Source organism: Narcine bancroftii, chromosome 14, assembly GCF_036971445.1.
Source record: "Narcine bancroftii isolate sNarBan1 chromosome 14, sNarBan1.hap1, whole genome shotgun sequence".
In the NCBI taxonomy this organism is placed as follows: Eukaryota; Metazoa; Chordata; class Chondrichthyes; order Torpediniformes; family Narcinidae; genus Narcine; species Narcine bancroftii.
In genome coordinates, this window is record NC_091482.1 from 60,750,328 (window position 1) to 60,770,916 (window position 20,589).

The 20,589-nt window shown below is 43.7% G+C and overlaps 2 protein-coding genes across 8 annotated transcripts in view; one reads left to right on the forward strand and one right to left on the reverse strand.

Annotated features, from left to right (window-relative positions):
• LOC138749666 (AP-3 complex subunit sigma-2) overlaps window positions 1-20,589 on the forward strand; it is a 356,312-nt gene that overhangs the window by 56,311 nt on the left and 279,412 nt on the right. The gene's annotated exons all lie outside the window — the stretch shown is intronic.
• Window positions 5,120-20,589, reverse strand: part of trpm7 (transient receptor potential cation channel, subfamily M, member 7) — a 107,160-nt gene continuing 91,690 nt past the window's right edge. For all 7 annotated transcript variants that reach the window (XM_069911340.1, XM_069911342.1, XM_069911343.1 and 4 more), the window contains 9 exons: window positions 18,504-18,557; window positions 18,220-18,270; window positions 18,065-18,130; window positions 15,303-15,586; window positions 14,494-14,576; window positions 13,071-13,276; window positions 11,312-11,363; window positions 7,828-7,934; window positions 5,120-6,275 (listed from right to left, as the gene is read on the reverse strand). In XM_069911340.1, the coding sequence (XP_069767441.1) occupies window positions 6,154-6,275; window positions 7,828-7,934; window positions 11,312-11,363; window positions 13,071-13,276; window positions 14,494-14,576; window positions 15,303-15,586; window positions 18,065-18,130; window positions 18,220-18,270; window positions 18,504-18,557 (1,025 nt within the window). In that variant the 3' untranslated portion in view covers window positions 5,120-6,153. The remainder of the gene's footprint in view (window positions 6,276-7,827; window positions 7,935-11,311; window positions 11,364-13,070; window positions 13,277-14,493; window positions 14,577-15,302; window positions 15,587-18,064; window positions 18,131-18,219; window positions 18,271-18,503; window positions 18,558-20,589) is intronic.

Below are 20,589 nucleotides of genomic sequence, written 5' to 3' on the forward strand. Positions count from 1 at the left end.
ACAGATCAATAGCTCTGAGCCTCCGAAGGGAAAGGTGGTCAGGTAGATTGATAGACATAGGGTACTCAAATAGTTGGGGGGAGCAGATAAGAAATTCTGTGGCTGCAAGAGATTCCAGGATAATGTGTTGCCTCACAGTGCTCAGGTCCAGGATTTCTTTGCGGTTGCAGTCTTAAGGGGGGAGGGTGAACAGAGGTTGTGATACATATTGGTACCAATGACATAGGTAGGAGTGGGGTAGAGGTCCAAAAGTTTAGGGAGTTAGGAAAGAGGTTCAAGAGCTGGACCTCCAAGGTGGTCATCTCTGGATCACTCCCAGAGCCATGAGCTGGGGGAGGTCAGAACAGGAAGAGAGTGCAGACAAACCTGAAGAGATGGTGCAGGATCAGGGTTTCAAATTCTTGGATCTTTAGAACCATTTCTGGAGAAAGGGTGACCTGTACAAGTGAGACAGATTTCTCCTGAACTGGAGGGGAACTGATCTCCTGGCAGGGAGGTTTGCTAATGCCGTTGGGAGGGGGAGAGGGTGGTTAAACCAGATTGGCAGTGGGGTGGGAACCAAAGTGAAAGGGCAGAGGAAGAGGCAGTTGGTGCACAAACAGGGTCAGCTGGTAGGGAGCCACAGTCACAGTCAAAAAAGGTAACAAATAAAGGGCTAAAGTTTTTATATTTAAATGCACTCAGCATAAGAAATAAAGTGGATGACCTTGTAGTACAACTACAGATGGGCATGTGTGATCTGATAGCCTAATATCAGTGGTTGGGAAGATGTTAAGAGCTGATTGTCAAGGATGGGGTTCATGACAATGTGGTGCGTGGTTTTCTTAAAGGAAAATCTTGCCTGACAAACATGCTGCAATTTTTTTGAGGAAGCCACGAACAAAGGAGATGCAGTAAATGTTGTATATATGGACTTTCAAAAGGCCTTTGACAAGCTGCTTTACAACATGAGAGCCCATGGAATTACAGGAAGGAATGGAGCATTTAGCAGGAAACAGAGAGTGAGAATAAAGGGATCCTATTCCTGATGGCTACCAGTTTCCTGTGCTATACCACAGGGGTCAGAGCTGGGGTTACTTCTTTTTACATTGTACATTAATGATTTAGATAATGGCTTTGTGGCTAATTTTTGCAGATGATACAAAGATAGGTGGAGGGAGCAATACTGAGGAAGAATTGGAGACAGACAGATTAGGAGAATGGGCAAAGGCAAATAAAATGCAATGTTAGAAAGTGTGTGGTCATGCACTTTGGTGGAAGGAATAAAAGGGAACTCTATTATTTGGATGGAGAGAACATTCAACATTTGGAGGTGCAAAGGGACTTGGGCGTCCTCGTGCAGGATACCTTAAAGGTTAACCTCCAAGTTGAGTCGGTGGTGAAGAAGGCAAATGCAATGTTGGCATTCATATCTAGATGCACAGGATATAAATGAAGGGACATGATGTACAAGGCCCTGGTGAGGCCTCACTTTGGCACAGGTACAATTTTAGGATCCTTATTTCAGAAAGGATATGCTGGCATTGAAGAGGATTCACAAGAATGATGCCTGGAATCAAGGAACTAGCATACGTGGAAGGTTTGAGAGCTTTTGGACTGTGGAGTTCTGAAGTATGAGGGGGAAGCTCATTTTGAATGTTGAAGGGCCTAGACAGCAGATATGGCAAAGTTGTTTCCAATGGTAGGGGAGTCAAGGACAAGAGAGCACAACTTCTGGATTGAAGGGAGATGTGTAGTGAACCTCTGGAAATTGCTACTATGGGCATCTGTGGAGGCCAAGTCGTTTCTTGCATTTAAGGCATGAAATCGATATGTAACTGAAGAGTATTAAAGGTTATGGGGAGAAGGCCAGGGAGTGGGGTTGAGTGGATCAGTTCCCGATGGAATGGCGGAACATTCTTGAAGAATGGAATGGCCTATTTCTGCTCCTACATCTTCTGGCCTAAAGGGAGGGTTGGAGGAGCAGGACAGGGTCCACGGAGGTCTATATTGGCTTCAGTCTTCCAGTAATTGGTTGGAGAAAACATTTAATGGAAAGAATTTAAAAGGGGAACAGGTCAAGTTTCTCCCCCTGAAAGCACTCCTCTGATGAAACTTTTTCCAATTCGATCTTGCCCTTAGTTCCACCTCTCTATCTTTGTTCCTACGTCTGGTCTCCAGGAAAGACCATCTCAGGTTGAAAGATTCTGTCTTCATGGGTCTGAGACACTATGGGTCCACAGTGTGAGGACGGGTCCACGGTGTGAGGACGGGGACAGCAGTGAGGTTGGTGGGGGCTTGGGAGAAATGGAACTGGCAGCAGCTAAGGAGGACCCACAGCGGGAGTGGAGGAGGGATAGAGGCTCACGGGGAGAAGAGAGTGGGTGCATGATGGACCTAACTTGGGGGGGGGGGGGGTAAACCAGGATCTCCTGGAGAGGTGGGCACGGATTGGAGGGCGACAGCAGCTGGGTCCTGAGGGGGAACTTTGCAAACTCGCTGGGGCAAAAAAATGGACATGCACAGACTGTTTCTGCGCTGCAATTAGTACAATTCAAAAGACCAAGGGATCTTTAGGAAATTTAGGATCTCAGCATCGGCAAATAAAGAGGAACGAGGAACAATTTCTCCCACATTTGCATCTTTAAATCGTTCCACTCACCTTTCCGCCCAATAAAACCTGTAACATGCGCCTCTGGGACTTGCTGCTTAACCTCAGTGGCAAGGAACAGGAACCGCGCCAGGAATCCTCATCCAGCACTGGGGACAGAGTCAGAGAGTGAGAAACGAACCCCCCCCCACCCCTCCACACCCCCCCCCACCCCCTCCACGCCCCCCCCACCCCTCCACGCCCCCCCCCACCCCTCCACGCCCCCCCCCCACCCCTCCACGCCCCCCCCACCCCTCCACGCCCCCCCCACCCCTCCGCGCCCCCCCCCACCCCTCCGCGCCCCCCCACCCCTCCGCGCCCCCCCCCACCCCTCCGCGCCCCCCCCCCACCCCTCCGCGCCCCCCCCACCCCTCCTCGCCCCCCCCACCCCTCCACGCCCCCCCCACCCCTCCACGCCCCCCCCACCCCTCCACGCCCCCCCCCACCCACCCCCACCCCTCCACGCCCCCCCCACCCCTCCACGCCCCCCCCCACCCCTCCACGCCCCCCCCCCACCCCTCCACGCCCCCCCCACCCCTCCACGCCCCCCCACCCCTCCACGCCCCCCCACCCCTCCACGCCCCCCCCACCCCTCCACCCCCCCCACCCCTCCGCGCCCCCCCCTCCACCCCTCCGCGCCCCCCCCCACCCCTCCGCGCCCCCCCCACCCCTCCGCGCCCCCCCCACCCCTCCGCGCCCCCCCCCACCCCTCCGCGCCCCCCCCCACCCCTCCGCGCCCCCCCCCACCCCTCCGCGCCCCCCCCACCCCTCCTCGCCCCCCCCACCCCTCCACGCCCCCCCCACCCCTCCACGCCCCCCCCACCCCTCCACGCCCCCCCCCACCCACCCCCACCCCTCCACGCCCCCCCCACCCCTCCACGCCCCCCCCACCCCTCCACGCCCCCCCCCCACCCCTCCACGCCCCCCCCCCACCCCTCCACGCCCCCCCCCCACCCCTCCACGCCCCCCACGGCCAACGTTGCTGAAACCCGCCGGCCGCCCACTCACCAGTATTCCACCACCACTTCCAAGGGTCCGGGCTCACCCTCCGGGATTCCGCTCTCCGTCAGGCTCCGCTCGCTTTCCACCGGCCCGATTCCGCAGCCACAAAACCGCCTCATCGCCGTGAACCCCCCCCCCCCACCTCCACCCCCACCTCAAACTGATGCCGGGACCATCGGTGACGTCCGGGGCCCCGCTTGTGACCGAGCCGGCGGGAGGGTCTTGGCGCGGGAGGGGGGGGGAGATCCATCTCGACTGCCCGCAAAACTTCCCAATCGTTATTGTCTGCTCCTGGGTTCGTTACCTACCCCCCGCCCGCCGCCCGCCCCCCGCCCGCCCCCCCCCCCCGCCCGCCCCCCGCCCGCCCCTGTGGGGTGCGGAGGTCGAAGCGAGTGCAATCCCCTGGGGAGGCGCGATCTCTCTGGGTCGAGTTTGCACGCTCTCCGTCCTCTGGTGGGGGCTTCTCCTGGATCCCAATGGGGGGGGGGGGGTTGGGGTGAGAATAAAATCGGACCCGTTGACCTTGAAGGGCTCAGGCCCTTCCTAATATACGTAATAATGTATCAATATAGACTTACTGGGTAGGGATTGGGGAGATGCTCCAGCAGCGTCCGCCCGCTCTTCATCGGGGGGAGGGGGGGGTTGGTGGTGGTGGGGGGGGGTTGGTGGTGGTGGGGGGGCTGGTGATGAGGGGGGGGTTGGTTGGTGGTGGTGGGGGGGGGGTGCACTCCGCCGTCTCAAATTTTGATTTTTTAAAAATTATTTTTTAATGACCTTGGATTTTTTTTGCCGGTTGCTTGATTTTACCATAGGTGTCCAAATTTTTCTTAAATGTTAAAATTGTGCTCACATTCACCACTTCTGCTGGCAGCTCTCTGTAAGCAACTTCCCCTTAAACTTTTTCCCCCTTCACCCATGTCCTCTGGTTTGTATCTCACCTATGCTCAGTAGAACATCTCCCTCAGAATGCTCTCCACCTATTACCCACCATATCCATATTCGTTCTCACATAGGATACCCCAGAAGGCAGTGAAGAGACCATTGCATCCCTTGTCAATTGAACTCCTCACCCATCAATGGGAGTGGTTTCACAGGGAGGAGTGGTTTCACAGGGAGGAGTGGTTTCACAGGGAGGAGTCGTTTCACAGGGAGGAGTCGTTTCACAGGGAGGACTGCAGTGGTACAGGGCAGCACCTTCAAGGGGATCAATAGTTGGGCTTCCTGGAGCCCCCAGATCCCAGCCAGCCCTGGATCAACAGCACTTTTACAGTTTTGGTTCCAATCTTGTAGTTCCACTATCACCAATATCATTAACGTTATATTCCAGCTTTAATGAGTTGAACGCTGCGGATGGGATTCACACTGGTGTCTATGGATCAATAACACAGGCATCTAGTCGGATTCAGCAAGTTAAAGAGCATTTTAAAACGCTCCTAACCATCTGATGACACATCTTTCAGCCGGGAATGCACTTAAACACGACAACACTTCAAAAAAAAAAATCTTTTATTAGATTAAATGATGTACAAAATTTATACAGCATGATCCCAGTAGCTCCTGGCTTTTACCATCCAACCTATGTAAAACCACCATCTTATTTTAAGTTGTGTTCGTGCCTTAGATACAGTATCTATAAGATACATCTATTCGATTAAAAATTATACAGCTCTTCATATAAACACCCTTACTTTAAAAATGACAATAGTACCTCTTTGTAACATAGAAAAGATGCCTCCATTTACATAAATATTTTGAGATAGACACGTGGCTTCATCGTGCTGACAATTCAACCAATTCAGGTCTCATTATTTGCATAAAGATAGATTGCAATCTGCCCATTACCGTTATATACAAGGATTTCAATACTTCCTTTTCAATTCAATTTGTTTGTACCACAAATTCGAGCATGACACCAAGGTGTCTATACTGCTCATTAAAATCAGATTATCAGAACATTCTTTTGATTACTGACTAAACAATTCTTGCACCTTTCATGTGTTAATTTAATTGCTAGGCTTATTAAAACCTGCCACCTTTGACAAAAAACTACTTCACCTTCTATGGAGGATTTTTCTGCTTCGTAATTTATAATTTAAATATTATTTGTGTCATGGTACAATTAAGCTTGCACCAATTTAAATGGCTTTATTTAATAAATTGATTAAAATTGTTTAAAACGCAGGTATTGTGAAGAATTAAAACTGGAAATTTAGCTTTGTTCAAAATCATTACATTTGCTTTCAACATGGATTGCTCTGGAGAGAATGTTTTTTGCTCACATATCAGCTCATTAACATTGCTGCAATTCTCACAACAGTTCAATACACAACAGACATTGAGATGGCACCACCAATGCATCAGACAAGTCACAGATTCTTTACCCTTTTTTTTGTTTCAACAAATTGTCCAAAGTTTGATTTTGGGAAGTCACTTGCACAGAATGCTTTGCCAACCTCAAAGGCAAGTCCAGGCAACATCATGTTTCTGGCCTCGGAACATTGTCTCTGCACCATTATCAGGGCCTAGATCATTAAACGTATCGAGCTTCGTACATCTTTGGTACCACTTCCAGACTGGATTGCAATTTCCACATCATCTTGAGACAGTGCCACCTTGTCTGGAGTATAATCGTTCCTTTTGATATCTAAACAGAACAAACAAGATGTTACATTGAGGTAATCTGCAGATGCTGAGGTCCAGTGCAGTACATACAAGAGCTGGAGAAACTCAGCAAGTGGTACAGTATCCATGGAAAGCAAAAGAAAGTCAACATTTTGGCCTAACTGTCCAAACACAGATATTCTTACCTCCAGCTATAGTGAGGAAGGCACCTTGGTTGGCATGGATGAGTAGGCCCAAGGGCCCATTATATTATGAACATATCTAGGACTAAATGCAACTTGAAATTATTCAGCAGCAGACTGGGATACATTGTTCCTCTGTATCAAAAAGGTTTCCCAAAAAAAGTCTGTGTTACTCTATCTCCTCCATGCTCACTACAAATAGCTCCGCTGATCTGCTAAAAAAAATTCAAATGACTACTGACTTCCTAAGTATACCACAGACCACACAGCTGTGGCACTGCTTCAGGACTTCCTGACTTCCAACAGTGTCTATGTGAAGTTTGCACATTCCATGGGTTGGTTTCTCAAGTACTTGGCTCCATTTTCTCCCTGTATTCCAAAGGCTTTTTGGATGGCAAGTTTATTAGTCCCTGTAAATTGTCCCTAACGTACATGGTGATAGAATGAGGGTATGATACTGGGGACATGCTAGAGAATGGGTTCAACTGGCATGGGCTCAATCTGCTGAATTGGCCTTCTGGGGGCGAGGACATATTGTAGCAAAGTATTCTATACTGAGCTACTATAGACAGTGTACACATCGTGAAATTGCTGTACATGTTATCAAGCTGATGTACACACTGTGGAGTCTAGTGCAAAACTGACACCTCCTGGCTTGCATGCTGGGCTTATATTGGTCACTGCCTCTGTCAATAGACCGGAAGTGATGTTGGATGCAGGACAAAATGTCTGCCATTTTGGGAGCCGGTTTGCTTGCTGGGTCGCCACATGATAATAGATTTGAGCAACATTTCCTTAACTGACATTAAGCCAACAGGCTTGTTATTTCTTTGAACCCCTCCAAGCTCTCATCACCTTTTCATTTCATCTTTGGCTTGGAGAAAGGCACCTTGTGATCAATCCAACAGTAGGCCAAGGATGGGGAGAAGGGCGTACCACAGTTTTGTTGCAGAGGGAGTGGTGGAAAACAAGGAAATTGGAGGAAGGAAACAAGCAATCCAGAAGCCCACAGAGTGGTTGTCAAATGATTAAAGGGCACACTTGAGAGTAAAACAAACTATACCATGAAGGACACCGACTTCACTGCAACAGAGGAGTAAGAGCGAAAAAAAAAGCAATCACATTCAGATATTTTGACCAAACCCTTTTGTATGGACATTAAGTTGATATCTAATCTATTATCTGTTGTATTTAAAATGTACATTTAGTTGTGCATAACTTAATTGCTTTCTTCACAAATATATGGTGGGAATAAAGATTCCAGTTAGGCAATCAAACTCAATCCTTGGATTTGCTAAATTAGTCAAGACCCAGACTTAGATGCAGGACTGTTAAAGCTTTTGTATTGAAGTCACTGCTCACTGTCAGACAGAAAGAACAGGAAAATCTTACCAGGCAGCTTAAGTCTCCCACAGCAAGAATTACAATGGTGCTTTGATCGAAAGTTTTTCACTGCATCTTCTCCCAAATTGGCAGGTCCAAATACCATGTCATGTGACCTGAAAGAAATATCATTAAACAGATAAAGCATTTGCTTCAGAGATTCTGGTACATGGATACACTGAAGGTTAAGGTCAGTCTGCAGGCCTACCTCAAGTGGTGTTGTTCCTCAAGTTCACATTGGACCTTATTGCGCAGGAGGCCACAGGAAGACGGGATGAGTGGAAAGGAGAATTAAAGTTGCGAGTCACCAGAATGTCAGGGTCACTCCTATGCACGGAGCACAAGTGCTACAGAAAGGTATCATGCAACCTGCATCTGGGTTCTCCATTATAGAGAGAATTGTGAACACTAAATGCAGTATAGGCAAATGATATAGGGAGGAACTTTAAATTTTTTTTAAATGATTGGGTAAAGCAGAAACAATGACTTTAAAAGAAAACCATAATTTGAGTGAAATAAACTCAGAGGGCTACAAGGCTAGTGTGAATGAATGCAACAAAATGGATTGCTGTGCAGAACTAACCAGAGCTCAATGGCCTTGAGCCTCGTGAAGTACCCCAATGACAGTCTGTTGAAGCAAAATACATGGCTGTTTTTATGAAGCTCCAAAACAAATGGGACAATGAAAATGAAGTATATGCAGTCAATGTATAAAGGGGTAGAAGGCAACTTGTGTGGAATAAACTAGGAGAACTAAACTTTTTGTACCTGTTACAAACTTGAATGAGAACTCAGAAAATAGTTGAGATGATGAATTAAGCTGTAGGTACAGAAAACTTTCTCACACTAAATTAATCCTGGAGTTGAAGTTTTAAGACTTCAACATTTGAACAGTCACATTATAAAGCAGAATTTTAACCAAATGTTACAAGACTTTTGGAGAAGCCTTGAACAGTAACCAATAATGGTCATTTACGTACAAGAATGGACACAACCATAACAATCATTCAAGAAATGCAAAAATCGCTTTAAAAATTAATGCAAACTGAACAGTGTCATATACAATCATTGATATTATTAACAATATTCCAGAGATTGACTAAGACACGTATTACAGTCCTCCCTTTCTCAATCAATTATTATTAATAGTTTCTGAACATAGTCATAATTATCAAAGAATGATAACAGCACTGAAGGTCATTTGGTCCATCATGTGCCAATTCTTTGGAAAAAAGTCCATTTGTCTTCAATTAATCAAATTCAATTCAATCCAAAAAAATCTAACTAGCATTGCTCCACAAGAACAATATAAAAATTGTAAACATTTGGAGTACTGTGTGCAGTTCTGGTCCCCACACAACAGGAATCTTTGGAAATGTGGAGAAAAGATTTACCAGGATGTTGTCTGGATTAGAGGTTATGAACTATAAAGAGGAGTTGAACAAACTTCGATTTCTCTGGAGCGTCAGAAGCTGAGGGAAGGCCTGATTAAAATTTATAGAACAATCGGAAAGTATGAAGATGTGTGAGGAAAGTTTTTTTTTGCAATAAACAGAGTGATAAGTGTCAGGAAAGAGCAGCCAGGAGAGGCGGTTGAAGCAGATATGATAACATTTATTGGCATTTGGACCAATACTTGAACTGGCAGAGACTGGATGAATATGGACCACATGCAGGCAGATAGGATTCATTTAGATTGGCCTGATTATGTCTTCTATATTCTTCAAGTTGTCAGGGAGGCTCCTGCAAGGTCACAACTGATCCTATACTTCTATCTGCTCCACATTCTCTCAGTTCAAAATTCTACAATTCTTACTTTTCAATGTGTGGTCCAAGAATTACAATTCTCTGCTTAAAGAATTCTCATCTCAGTCCTAGAACCCAAGTATTTATAGAGGTGGGAGAAGGGTTTGTGGATCCATTGATAATTTCTAAAAATTATATAGATTCTGGAATAGATAATGTGGGAAAATGTTAGCCATTGGATTGAAGCACATGAAGTTGGGAGCAATCTACACAGCACAGGAAGGAATTAATGTGTCTCTTTCACACTGGCAAGATGTCTTCTTCTTTTCTTTGGCTTGGCTTCGCGGACGAAGATTTATGGAGGGGGTAAATGTCCATGTCAGCTGCAGGCTCGTTTGTGGCTGACAAGTCCGATGCGGGACAGGCAGACACGGTTGCAGCGGAAAATTGGTTGGTTGGGGTTGGGTGTTGGGTTTTTCCTCCTTTGCCCTTTGTCAGTGAGGTGGGCTCTGCGGTCTTCTTCAAAGGAGGTTGCTGCCCGCCGAACTGTGAGGCGCCAAGATGCACGGTTTGAGGCGAGATCAGCCCACTGGCGGTGGTCAATGTGGCAGGCACCAAGAGATTTCTTTAGGCAGTCCTTGTACCTTTTCTTTGGTGCACCTCTGTCACGGTGGCCAGTGGAGAGCTCGCCATATAACACGATCTTGGGAAGGCGATGGTCCTCCATTCTGGAGACGTGACCCACCCAGCGCAGCTGGATCTTCAGCAGCGTGGACTCGATGCTGTCGACCTCTGCCATCTCGAGTACACAGGGATTATTGCTTAGTTGGATGGAACTAATGTAACATTTGCTTCCTACCACTGGTGATACAAAAATAAGATGAGAATATTGATGCACAAAGCAGAATATATTTTGTGTAGATTGGATAATGTTCTTGTCCAAAAGTATGCACTTCAGCGCAAACTAATCTGCAGGTGTAGCAAGCAAATGTGACAGCAAATGGAATGTTGCACTTTGTTACTTTAGCACAAGAAAAGAACTGAAAGAGTGTTGGAGATGGACCCCTTTCTGCTGATCAAGTCTGGGAATTGAGGATTGTCTGCCACTAGGAGCAGGAAATGAGGAAACACCTGCATTTTCAGGTGGCAGATATTACAAATTTGCACAAAATGTTATCTGATCCCACATTAATTATTAAGTGTGAAAAAGGGCTTTTTATGAGCTGCATCACACATTGAACAGCAAAACAGCAATAAATGAAGTTAAATGACCAACTCCGGTTCCTATATTATACAGGTACATAACCTTTTATCCAAAACCCTTGGGACCAGATACTTTTCAGAACTTTTTTGGATGATAGAATAATAGTAATGGCTGTCATTAAGTAATTACGGTGATTTCAGATTCATGCAAAACAAAGAGACGCTCTTAACTACTTGGCTTCTGAATCAGGGTGGGGTTGAGGCAAAAAAATGTTCTGTTTTTAGAATTTCAAAGGATTATGTACCTGTAGTAATTTTACAGTTACACAGAATCTCTTTTGCAACCTCTAAAGACTAGCATTTTCCTTAATTTCCAGAAATGAGCATAATACACAATGACATCTGTTGATATAATCATGAACCAACTAATGTTTCTGCAATAGAATAAATTACAAAAAGCTGTTGCCACTGCCAAAGATATTCACTACATTACAAATAAACAATTTATTGTACATAGAAAATTCAACATTAAAATAATACTTACTGTTTCTCTTCAGACTTTATTACTGAAGGGTCAGTTAAGTTCTCCCCAACACCTATAAAATGGAAATGTACAAAACAATATTCATTAAATTAGACCTTGCTATCAACAACTCCATCAATTCTTACCATTGTCTTTCATCCTACATCAGATCCAAATTATTCACATATGCACTGAGGATCCCATGATGGATTCCTGTGGACTTCTAGTTCTCACAACCATCCCAACACTATCATTACATTCTGTTTCCTATTGCAAAGCCATTTTTGGACCAGGTTTTCCAACTTCCACTGAATCCCATGGCCTTTTGCATCAGCCTCCCACATGGAGACCTTGTCAAAGAGCTTTCCGACATCCTTGTAAACATCTATTCTGCAACTGTTATTTCACATGCTGACCAACTTCCCTTTACAACTCTTTTTGCCAATTTTTCATTCCTCTTCATTAAGAGGAAAATTACAGTAGATAATTTACCTGTCAGCACATCATTGGGATGCAAGGGGAAACTAGAGCACCAAAGAGAAACCCATACAGTCACAGAAAAAATTGGCAATCCCCACAGAGTTGGAGGTCAGGATTGAACCAGATTTAAAGATTCAAGTAGCTTACCCCATAACCAGGTGTAAATTATTTTCATGCTAAATTTCATGTTATTTAGGATTTACTCTGAATGTAATCAAATTGTAGACTTTATAAGCCTTAAAGTATTTAAGTATAGGTGCTTGAATGGAGATAAATGAGAAAATCTGCAGATACTCGGGTCAAATTCAATACATAAATGTGCTGGTAAAATTTAGCAGGTCATGCCTCATCCATAGGAAGTAAAAGTTCAAGAATTGGGGCCTGATGAGGAGCTTAGGCACTAAATGTTGGCTACCTTTCACTTCTTATAGATGCTGCATGCCGTGCTGAGTTTCTGCAGCACATCTGTGTATTGAAAGTATAGATGCTCAATCAAGGTATAGCCAAGCCCATTAAAAAAATGGCAATAGAAAGTTTAGACATTATCTCTTATTTGCAAGAAAAATTTAAAAAAGCTTACAAACTACGGTAATAGTTGCCAGTTGACTGCTGTCGGCTCCGCGCAGGCTTTCGACACCCCTTGAGGAAGCTGACGGGAATTTTAATTGAAATCCCACGACTGCAGGTCTGCACCCAAGATGGTGGCACCTATTAATTGGCAGCAGCCATGAAGGGCTGAGAGGGAGGAGTGGAGGAGATGATCTGGGAGGACAATAACGGACCAGTGAGCGGGCTCTGTGGCTGAGGGGACCAGTGCAAGGGGAGGGCTGCTAGCGACGAGGTGATGAACCCGCAGAAGCTGGGGGCTGCTGACGGGAGACTTGCACTGGGCTACGGACTGCTGGAGATGGCTCCAACTGGCTGGAGGGGCACCAGGTTTCAGAACCAGGATGTGAGAAGGTGCCAAGGGCAATGAAGGGTTCCCGACCGCATCAGAGATTTGGATCCGGAACTTGTGTTGCCAATGGTTTGGACTGGACTCTGTGCAGCTGCGGGGGCTGGGTGAATCTACGGATACTCAGTGACTCGGGGAGGGGGGTTCTCTCAGACTAAGTGTGACTGCAAATCTGACTGTAAGAGGCGCTTAGGCAATTCCTGCCTGTGGCGAATTTGTCTGTCTTGCAGCAGGCAAAAAGAAATTTCATGTAATTTGACACTGTTTTATTACTATGACAATAAATTGAATCTTGAATCTTAAGAGAAGATTGCTTCAATCAAAATAAAGGCTCTATGTCCTCACCCTGCAAGTCGAGAACCAACAGTTCCCCTCTAGTATACTCATAGGTCCAGTGACTAAAGGCAAGCATGGTTTCCTCCAGCATATTGTTTGGACGGATCTCATTGCCACTGTTGTGATTAAACTTCCGAAACTCCCCAGTCATGCACTCTTCAACTGCAAACCACTGGCTTGCTGAATGACAGTACAGAAGGAATACTTCCAGGAACCTGAGGTGAAACCAGACATTTATTCAGAATAATGCAGGGACAAACTATAAAATACCACTTTATGGATACAAACAATTTGTGTTGAATTTTTTCCTTATAATTGAAGAATTATTATAAGCACGATTCTCTTCACTAAGTGTTTTGGGCATTTTGCTACACTGAAGGTGCTACATAAATATAAATCATATAGTTAATCTCAAAGTCTTACTTTGGATCCATCTAAAGGCTTTTTACGCTGGTGCAATTTTCTTTCAATATCAATTGAAAGGTTTTTAGATAAAATGACAATCAAGAGATTAGAGTATAAAGTATTGAGATAGAAGATAGTTGTCGTAGCAGTTAGCACAACGAGATTGGGACCAGGGTTCAAATCCCACACACTGTCTGTAAGGAGGTTATATGTTTTCCCCATGTCTGTGTGGGTTTTTCCCAGGGGCTTTGGTTTGCTCCCACCATTCAAAACATACAGAGGGTGTAGGTTAACTGGGTGTAAATTGGGCAGCATGGACTCGTGGGCCGAAATGCCCTGTTACTGACTAATATATTAATCTCAAGGAATGGCAGAGACAGTTCATAACTGCTTCCAATCCTTGTGTGTGTTCACTATTTCTTCAAATTTCATCTTGAAACAATCAGAAGTAGAACATTATGCCAATCTTACTCTAAAAACAGTCCTGGGTGGGAATAACTTTTCAGAGCCAATTCTTCTACTGCAGAAGCTCAGTGAACTACATCAGAAAACATTTAAGGCCTGCATTAGCTTCTGTTCCCCAACAACGAAGTTAGATTAAAATTTATTTACATTTTCTCTTTTTCACTTCTCTCAACCCTCTCCTTCAGTGGTCTCCTCCCCAACCTGTCTCTCCACATCTCCTGTCCTCACCTCAGCTCCTCTCCCCTTTCATGCTTGCCATCTCTCCTTCTCACTACTCTTGTATTCATCTATGGAAGCCGCCTATGGTTAGCAAGGATTGGTACAGAGTACAGAGTCTTTACATTCTGTAGTCCCCATTTTGAAGACATTCTATACTTGGATTCACATCAATGATGGTTCCAGCCTACGAAAACTAGTTGCAATGAAATGTTGTTCTACCAGCAATATTGAAATACCAGAATTTGTTTACATTTAATTTTTTTTTGTCATTAGAAATTCAGAGTGAAATTTAATGTAAAAAGTTGTTAGAAACTTTGCATGCAAGGTGACTCAAGAATCTTACCTTGGAGAGTATGGAATGGTCTTTGGTTTCATTTGGTTGAAGGCAAAGGCAAGCTTCTGAGCAGCTCTCTGCTGCTGAATCTCCTGGAAACAAGAGACCAGCAGGTAAAACATTCAGAAATATTTACAAGACACTATCTGAAATACACTGTGGCCTTTCACCAAACCATCAGGTGGCAGGATGTCTGATTCCACATAGATGCATGTTACATCTTTCAGGAAAAGAACCAAGCAGTTTCATTAACATCACAGATATACAACATCACTTGAATGGTCTATTTTCTGTTATTTAGAGCTCTGCACCTCATAGTGGTAGTGTATTCCACCCAAAAAAAAACCCCTAATCCACTACTCTCCACAATGGTCAAGTATTCCATCAAAAATACGTACTTTAAACCACTTTATAGACTCACCCTTCTACTTTTAAAGATGTGGACATGCAATCTAAGGCCTTCCAGGGTTTTCCCAGGTTTGATGTTATTTTGCTCTATGAACATCCTCAAAATCAATACCTCTTTTCTATGGACAGATGTCTGTCAACTGATCAGGCAATTTGAATCTTATGTCATCCATGTCAATTATTGTGTCATCCACAAACTACATGAAGTTTGTCATTAATTTACACTACAAAAAAAATGACCGAATACTGAGCACATGGAATGCTATAGTTAGCTACCCCACAGAGACCAGCCAGCATGTCTCAGGAGTGCAATAAGGGATATTAACATCTAGTCCTACAAGTCACACAATGACTTCCCTTTCCTGCTGAGCTGACATGCAGTTAAAATATGAAATGTGATGATCACATACCTTCAAACACAGATGTAATATGGTATCTTCCTTGTAAATTCTCTTCCATGTGTTTACTACTTCAGGAAGGAAAGACTTCACAATATACAGCTGACCTGGTTTTAAGATATCGAACTCAGACCAGGTGCACTCCACTTTTAAAGCTCGTCGCAATCCTCCTCCCATTTCTTCTTTACTCAAGAACTCAATCTTAGCACATCGGCCCTGTTGTGACCAGGAAGACATGCTATTGTTCAGACTGACTGGTGAGCTCTCTTCAAGCCGATATATTGTAACAGGTTCCCCTTTAACATAAAAGTGAAAGCAAACATTTCAAAACAATCCCATTGTTATAATAGAAGTAATTCTATAAGAAGGTAGCCTCAAGCTTTCAGCGAATGTCTCTTTCTCCAAGTAATGCTACTATAGTAAAAACTAGACAGAAGTGCAAACCTCAAACCAACTTTTTTCCTCCCTCACTCCAGACACAGTCTGATCCAATGGCTATTTGCAGCATTTTGTTTCAGATTTCCTATAACAGGTCACACAAAATGTACAGCAAATAGTCCTTTTGGTCTACCTTCTCTGTGCTGACTATGACGCCGATCTATCCTGCATTACGTCTGTATGGCTCTACATATTTCCTATCCAAGTACCTGTCAAAATGAATTTTACATTTATAACTGTTTCTGCCTCAGTCACCTCCTCTGGCAGCTCCATATAACCACCACCATTTGTGGAAAAACTCACCCCTCAGATCTCCAAGTTCCTCCCATTTCACTTTAAATGTGACTTAAGGTTCTACAGTCAAACGCCTCTGGCAGGGGATGGAGAAGGCGTATTACACTGGACAATGTAGATTTTGCTTCCTGAACACAAAATTTTAGGTGTACTTTATGGATTTTGGGCTGCTAATCTTAAAAATTTCCTATCAAATACTGTTTTTTTTTGAGATACAACCTATTTTTGTGATTTCCTATCATATTTTAAGTCGATGAGCATATTGCCCACAAAGTCAATTGCCCACTATTTTGGATAGTCCAAGCATGCACTCAGTCCAGGTACTATGCAAATGTTATATTAGGCCTGGGCATGCTTGGAAGGCATTTTAAGAAGTTGTTGAGAATTTTCCTGTTTACTATAGAGTGCCAAACTACATCCAGCTAATTTACATCACACTTCAAACATAAAAAATTGCAACGTAATGAAAATTCATTTTCTGCATTCACACTTGGACGTCTTCCCTGCTGATCTTGGTGTAGTCAGTGACGAACACAGTGAAAGGTTTCACCAGGACCTTGTGACCATCGATTGTTTGGACATGGGAGTCCGAAATTGAGGGATGAAGGAAGTGTCCTACTGGATCTCCTCTCAGACCAGATGAATGGTTGGATTGGTAGCTGGACTCACCAAGGAGCAGTCAGAGGCAGAAAATGTCTACATCTGAGTTTCGTGAGCTGGTCACATCAAACATTCAGTCAGATAGATGAGTGACTCTTAAGAGGTAGAGAAGGAGTGCTCAGTGACTATTTTTCAGCCAATTCCCCTTGTTCGCAACTCTCCTACACGTGGAAGCGTCTCAACATCCATCCTGCCAAGTCCCTTTCTGACCTGATATGGTTGAATAAAATCACCCTCATTTTTCTAAACTCCAAGGAACTCAGAACTATCTAGCCTCTTGACAGGACAACCCACTCATCCTAGTAATTAGCCAGATGAATATCATTCGGACCAAATCTGATGCTACTGTAGATATTTTATAAGGTAAAGGCCTCTCCAGTACCCTGTACATCTGTAAAAAAAACCTCCTCATTCTTAAATTTCAATCATTTCACAATGAAGGGCAACATACTTCTTGCCTTCTTAACTACTTGCTGGACCTGATTAACATTTTGTAATTCACACACTAGAATAGAGATATCACTGAACATCAATTTTAGATTCGTTATTCAGTTAATAATTCAGATATATACAGGCCAGTGAGCTTGATGTCAGTAGTGGAACAGTTGTTGGAAGGGATTCTGAGGGATTGGATCTACCACATTTAGAGAGCCAGGGATTAATTGGAGGTAATCAGCTTGGCTTAGTGCATGGGAGAATGTGTCTCATGAATCTGGTTAGTGTTTTTTTTAGGTAACCAAAAGGGTTGATGAGGGCTGGGCAGTGGATGGTACATATATGGACTTTAGCAAGGCTTGGAAATGACAACGTTTGACTTTAAGAAGTGATTTAAATTATTCCACCGTAAGAGCAAATCACTGGAGTCTCCCTCCCCTTCTATCAACTTGATCTAACAGGATTGTTGACTGAAGAAAGATCACAAAATCATTGAGGGTCCTCATTATCGCACAAGGCATCTTCCAGCTACTCCCAGTGGGAAAGAAATACAGAAGTATTAGAGCCAAAACCACCAGGCTGAGGAATAGCTTCTTCCAAAGGGCAGTGAAAACATTGAACAAATTATGAACTTCTCATACAAACCCTCCATGACTCAACTGTTAATTGAACAATTTTTTAAATATATACGCATATATGTACTGCATATGTTAGTCTATATGTGTGTTACATCTGCATGTTTTGTACAGAGGACCAAAGGTCACTTTTATCAGGTTGTATTTATACAATCAGATGATAATAAACTTGGACCTGATTTACATTTGCGTACTTAACAGAAGGAAGATGTTAACTGACAAGAGGAGAATGCAACAAGAATGGATGCTTAAATGTTTTACACTCAAGTTAAAAAGAGATGTTTCATTTCAAGTTCCATAAATTTGACCCACCTCTGTTTGGTAGAGGAGTAAATGGAATGCTCTGAGAAAGCCGCATCAAATTATTCCTCTCCACAGCTGTTAAGATATATAGATCTGATCATTAGCCAATCTGAAGCAGTGAATGAAGTAAACATCTATGCAATTTAATCTTTAGTAATACTAACCTGAGTAGTAGTAATTTACATCCAGTGCAGGTTTAAAAGGAGAACCAATCACTAAGACCCAAAAAGAGAAAAAAAGATTTAATGCTTCTAACACGAAATGCAAAAAAGATTCTTCCAAAAGCAGTGACGGTTACTCTCGTAAACACTAGTTTGTCAAAGTAAGGTAACAAGCTTTCTTTGAAATCTTTAACTCTTCAAGTCATTTTTTGTTGCAAAACAAATGAAAAATAATTAATTTAAAGAATGGTACTTTGAGAATTTGTGAAAATATGAATATATCGCACCTCCCAATTTCCTTTGACGGGCAAGAGATTGATGAGCTTTGTAAAAGTGTTGTACTGAAAAAAATGGAGATTGAAGTAAAATATCTACATACAATGGAACACAAAATTCTAAGTTTCAAAGCCAATCACATTACTAAAGCACATTTCTAATGTCTTCCAATTTATATTTCAGGATTGCTGTTGTATAAATAGGTTTATACCACAAAACACTCTGCAACTAAACAACTAGGAGATAAAGGAATGGTTGCTGTTTCAAGTTGAAGTTCTATCACATCTGGAGTAAGTAGAAGAAGCTGTTGTAAAGAGGACAGGATAAGAGGGGTGGAAAAGGAGCCCTGGGTGGGATTGGTAAACTAGATGGAGATGAAACATGATGGTAGAAGCCAGACAACAGGAGAAACAGCCAAGAAAAACAAAAGGGCAAGGATGAGGAGTCATATGGAGGGAGGGTGTGGGTGAGTAGAGTCAAAGGCCTTCCAGAGAAGGTGAGAATGATGCCATTAAGAGAGAAATGGAGAAAAATCCAGTGGACAGATGGGAGTGAAGGGAGTTGGAACAAGAATGGGCACGTTGCTAGGTGGGTAAGGAGATACAAAAAGGGTGGGGGGAAATGAGGAAGACTAGAAGGAATACAGAAGAGAGGACGAGTTACAAGAATGTGAGGCATCCTGCCAGGCCTTACTCTGACAGTGGAGACTATCCAGACGCTGCATGGGAATAGGGAGCTGAAATAGCATGCAACCAGGAGCTTGGGAAGGCCATTGCTCAGAACATAGATGCTCTGCAAAACCACCCCAAATTTGTATTTTGCCCCAATGATGGAGAGGATACTACATCAGTAGTACTGATCAGGTAAGAGGTGGTGTATGTAAATCTTTAGCCCTTTTTCCACTGAGAAGCCGCGTTATTCCGATATACATGACCTGTCCCTGGAAGCAAGCTTGCTTGTTTACACAGACAGAAGAAAACCCGGGTCGGTGAGTCCTTTTACATAGAAAGGTGGGGTGCGTAGCATAGCAACGTCTAGTGTGACATTGTGTTGAGAAAAGAATCAGATTCGGTGGTTTGCAATCACATGCAGCTTTTATGTTTTTTTTTTACATTTTCCCACACTCCTTTACAAATTGTGTGTGTGTGTTTTATTCCCATAAACATTTTCCCACTATCCTTTATAAATTGTGCAGGTTTTATTTCTGTAACATTTTTCCAAGCTCCTTTACAAACTGTGTTTTATTCCCATTAACATTTTATCAAGTTCTTCTATAAATTGTTGTGTGATAATAAAAGTTACATGTGATTGCAAAACCTTGTGATCAGACCCACCGAATCTGATTCACACAGGTAGTGCCGACATTCACACATTATGCACCTTGTAGAGTCCCCTGCTCTACTCGCTGTGCACCTATGACCATGAACCCTATCTGGACCCAACATCACATTCCCTTCCCGTTTTGACCTAGAAACATAGATCACCCCCTTTTAGACCAGCCCTGCATAAATACACTCCACCTCTGACACTACCAACCTCAGTGAATTAAAGCCGGTTAAATTCAGACCCCTCAAACCTTTGAAGTGTTCACACAGCTAGGAGAAGTGCTTGAAAGGTGAATAATACCCAGCTTTAATCATCTGTGTAAAAGGGGTATTTGTCTCTTGTGGAAGGACTGTTTAGGATCCTGGATGGTTGTGAGAGAGGAGGTGCAAAAACAAGTTACATTTCTCCAGTCTCAAAAAAAGGGCTTTCAGCTCGAAACGTCAAACATTCTTAACCTACTGAGGTCCTCGGCACAGTGTGCTTAGTGTCAGATTCCAGTATCTGCAGGGTTCTCTCTCTCTTTTAATCAGGCTTTAATTGAATTTAGGCATCATGTTCTACTCAGATGTTGTCCAAAGGACCTCTGTCAGTGCTGTACTGTTCTATATGTTATGTACAAAAAAATGTAAACAGATGATTTAAATAAATACTGTTGGCATGTAAAATGATGAGTTTGAAGTGATACTGTCCTTTATAGGGCAAGTCAGTTGAGCAAAAAGCAAGCCATGGCATGATAAAAGGTTGAGTCCTCACTACAAATGGAATTCAATT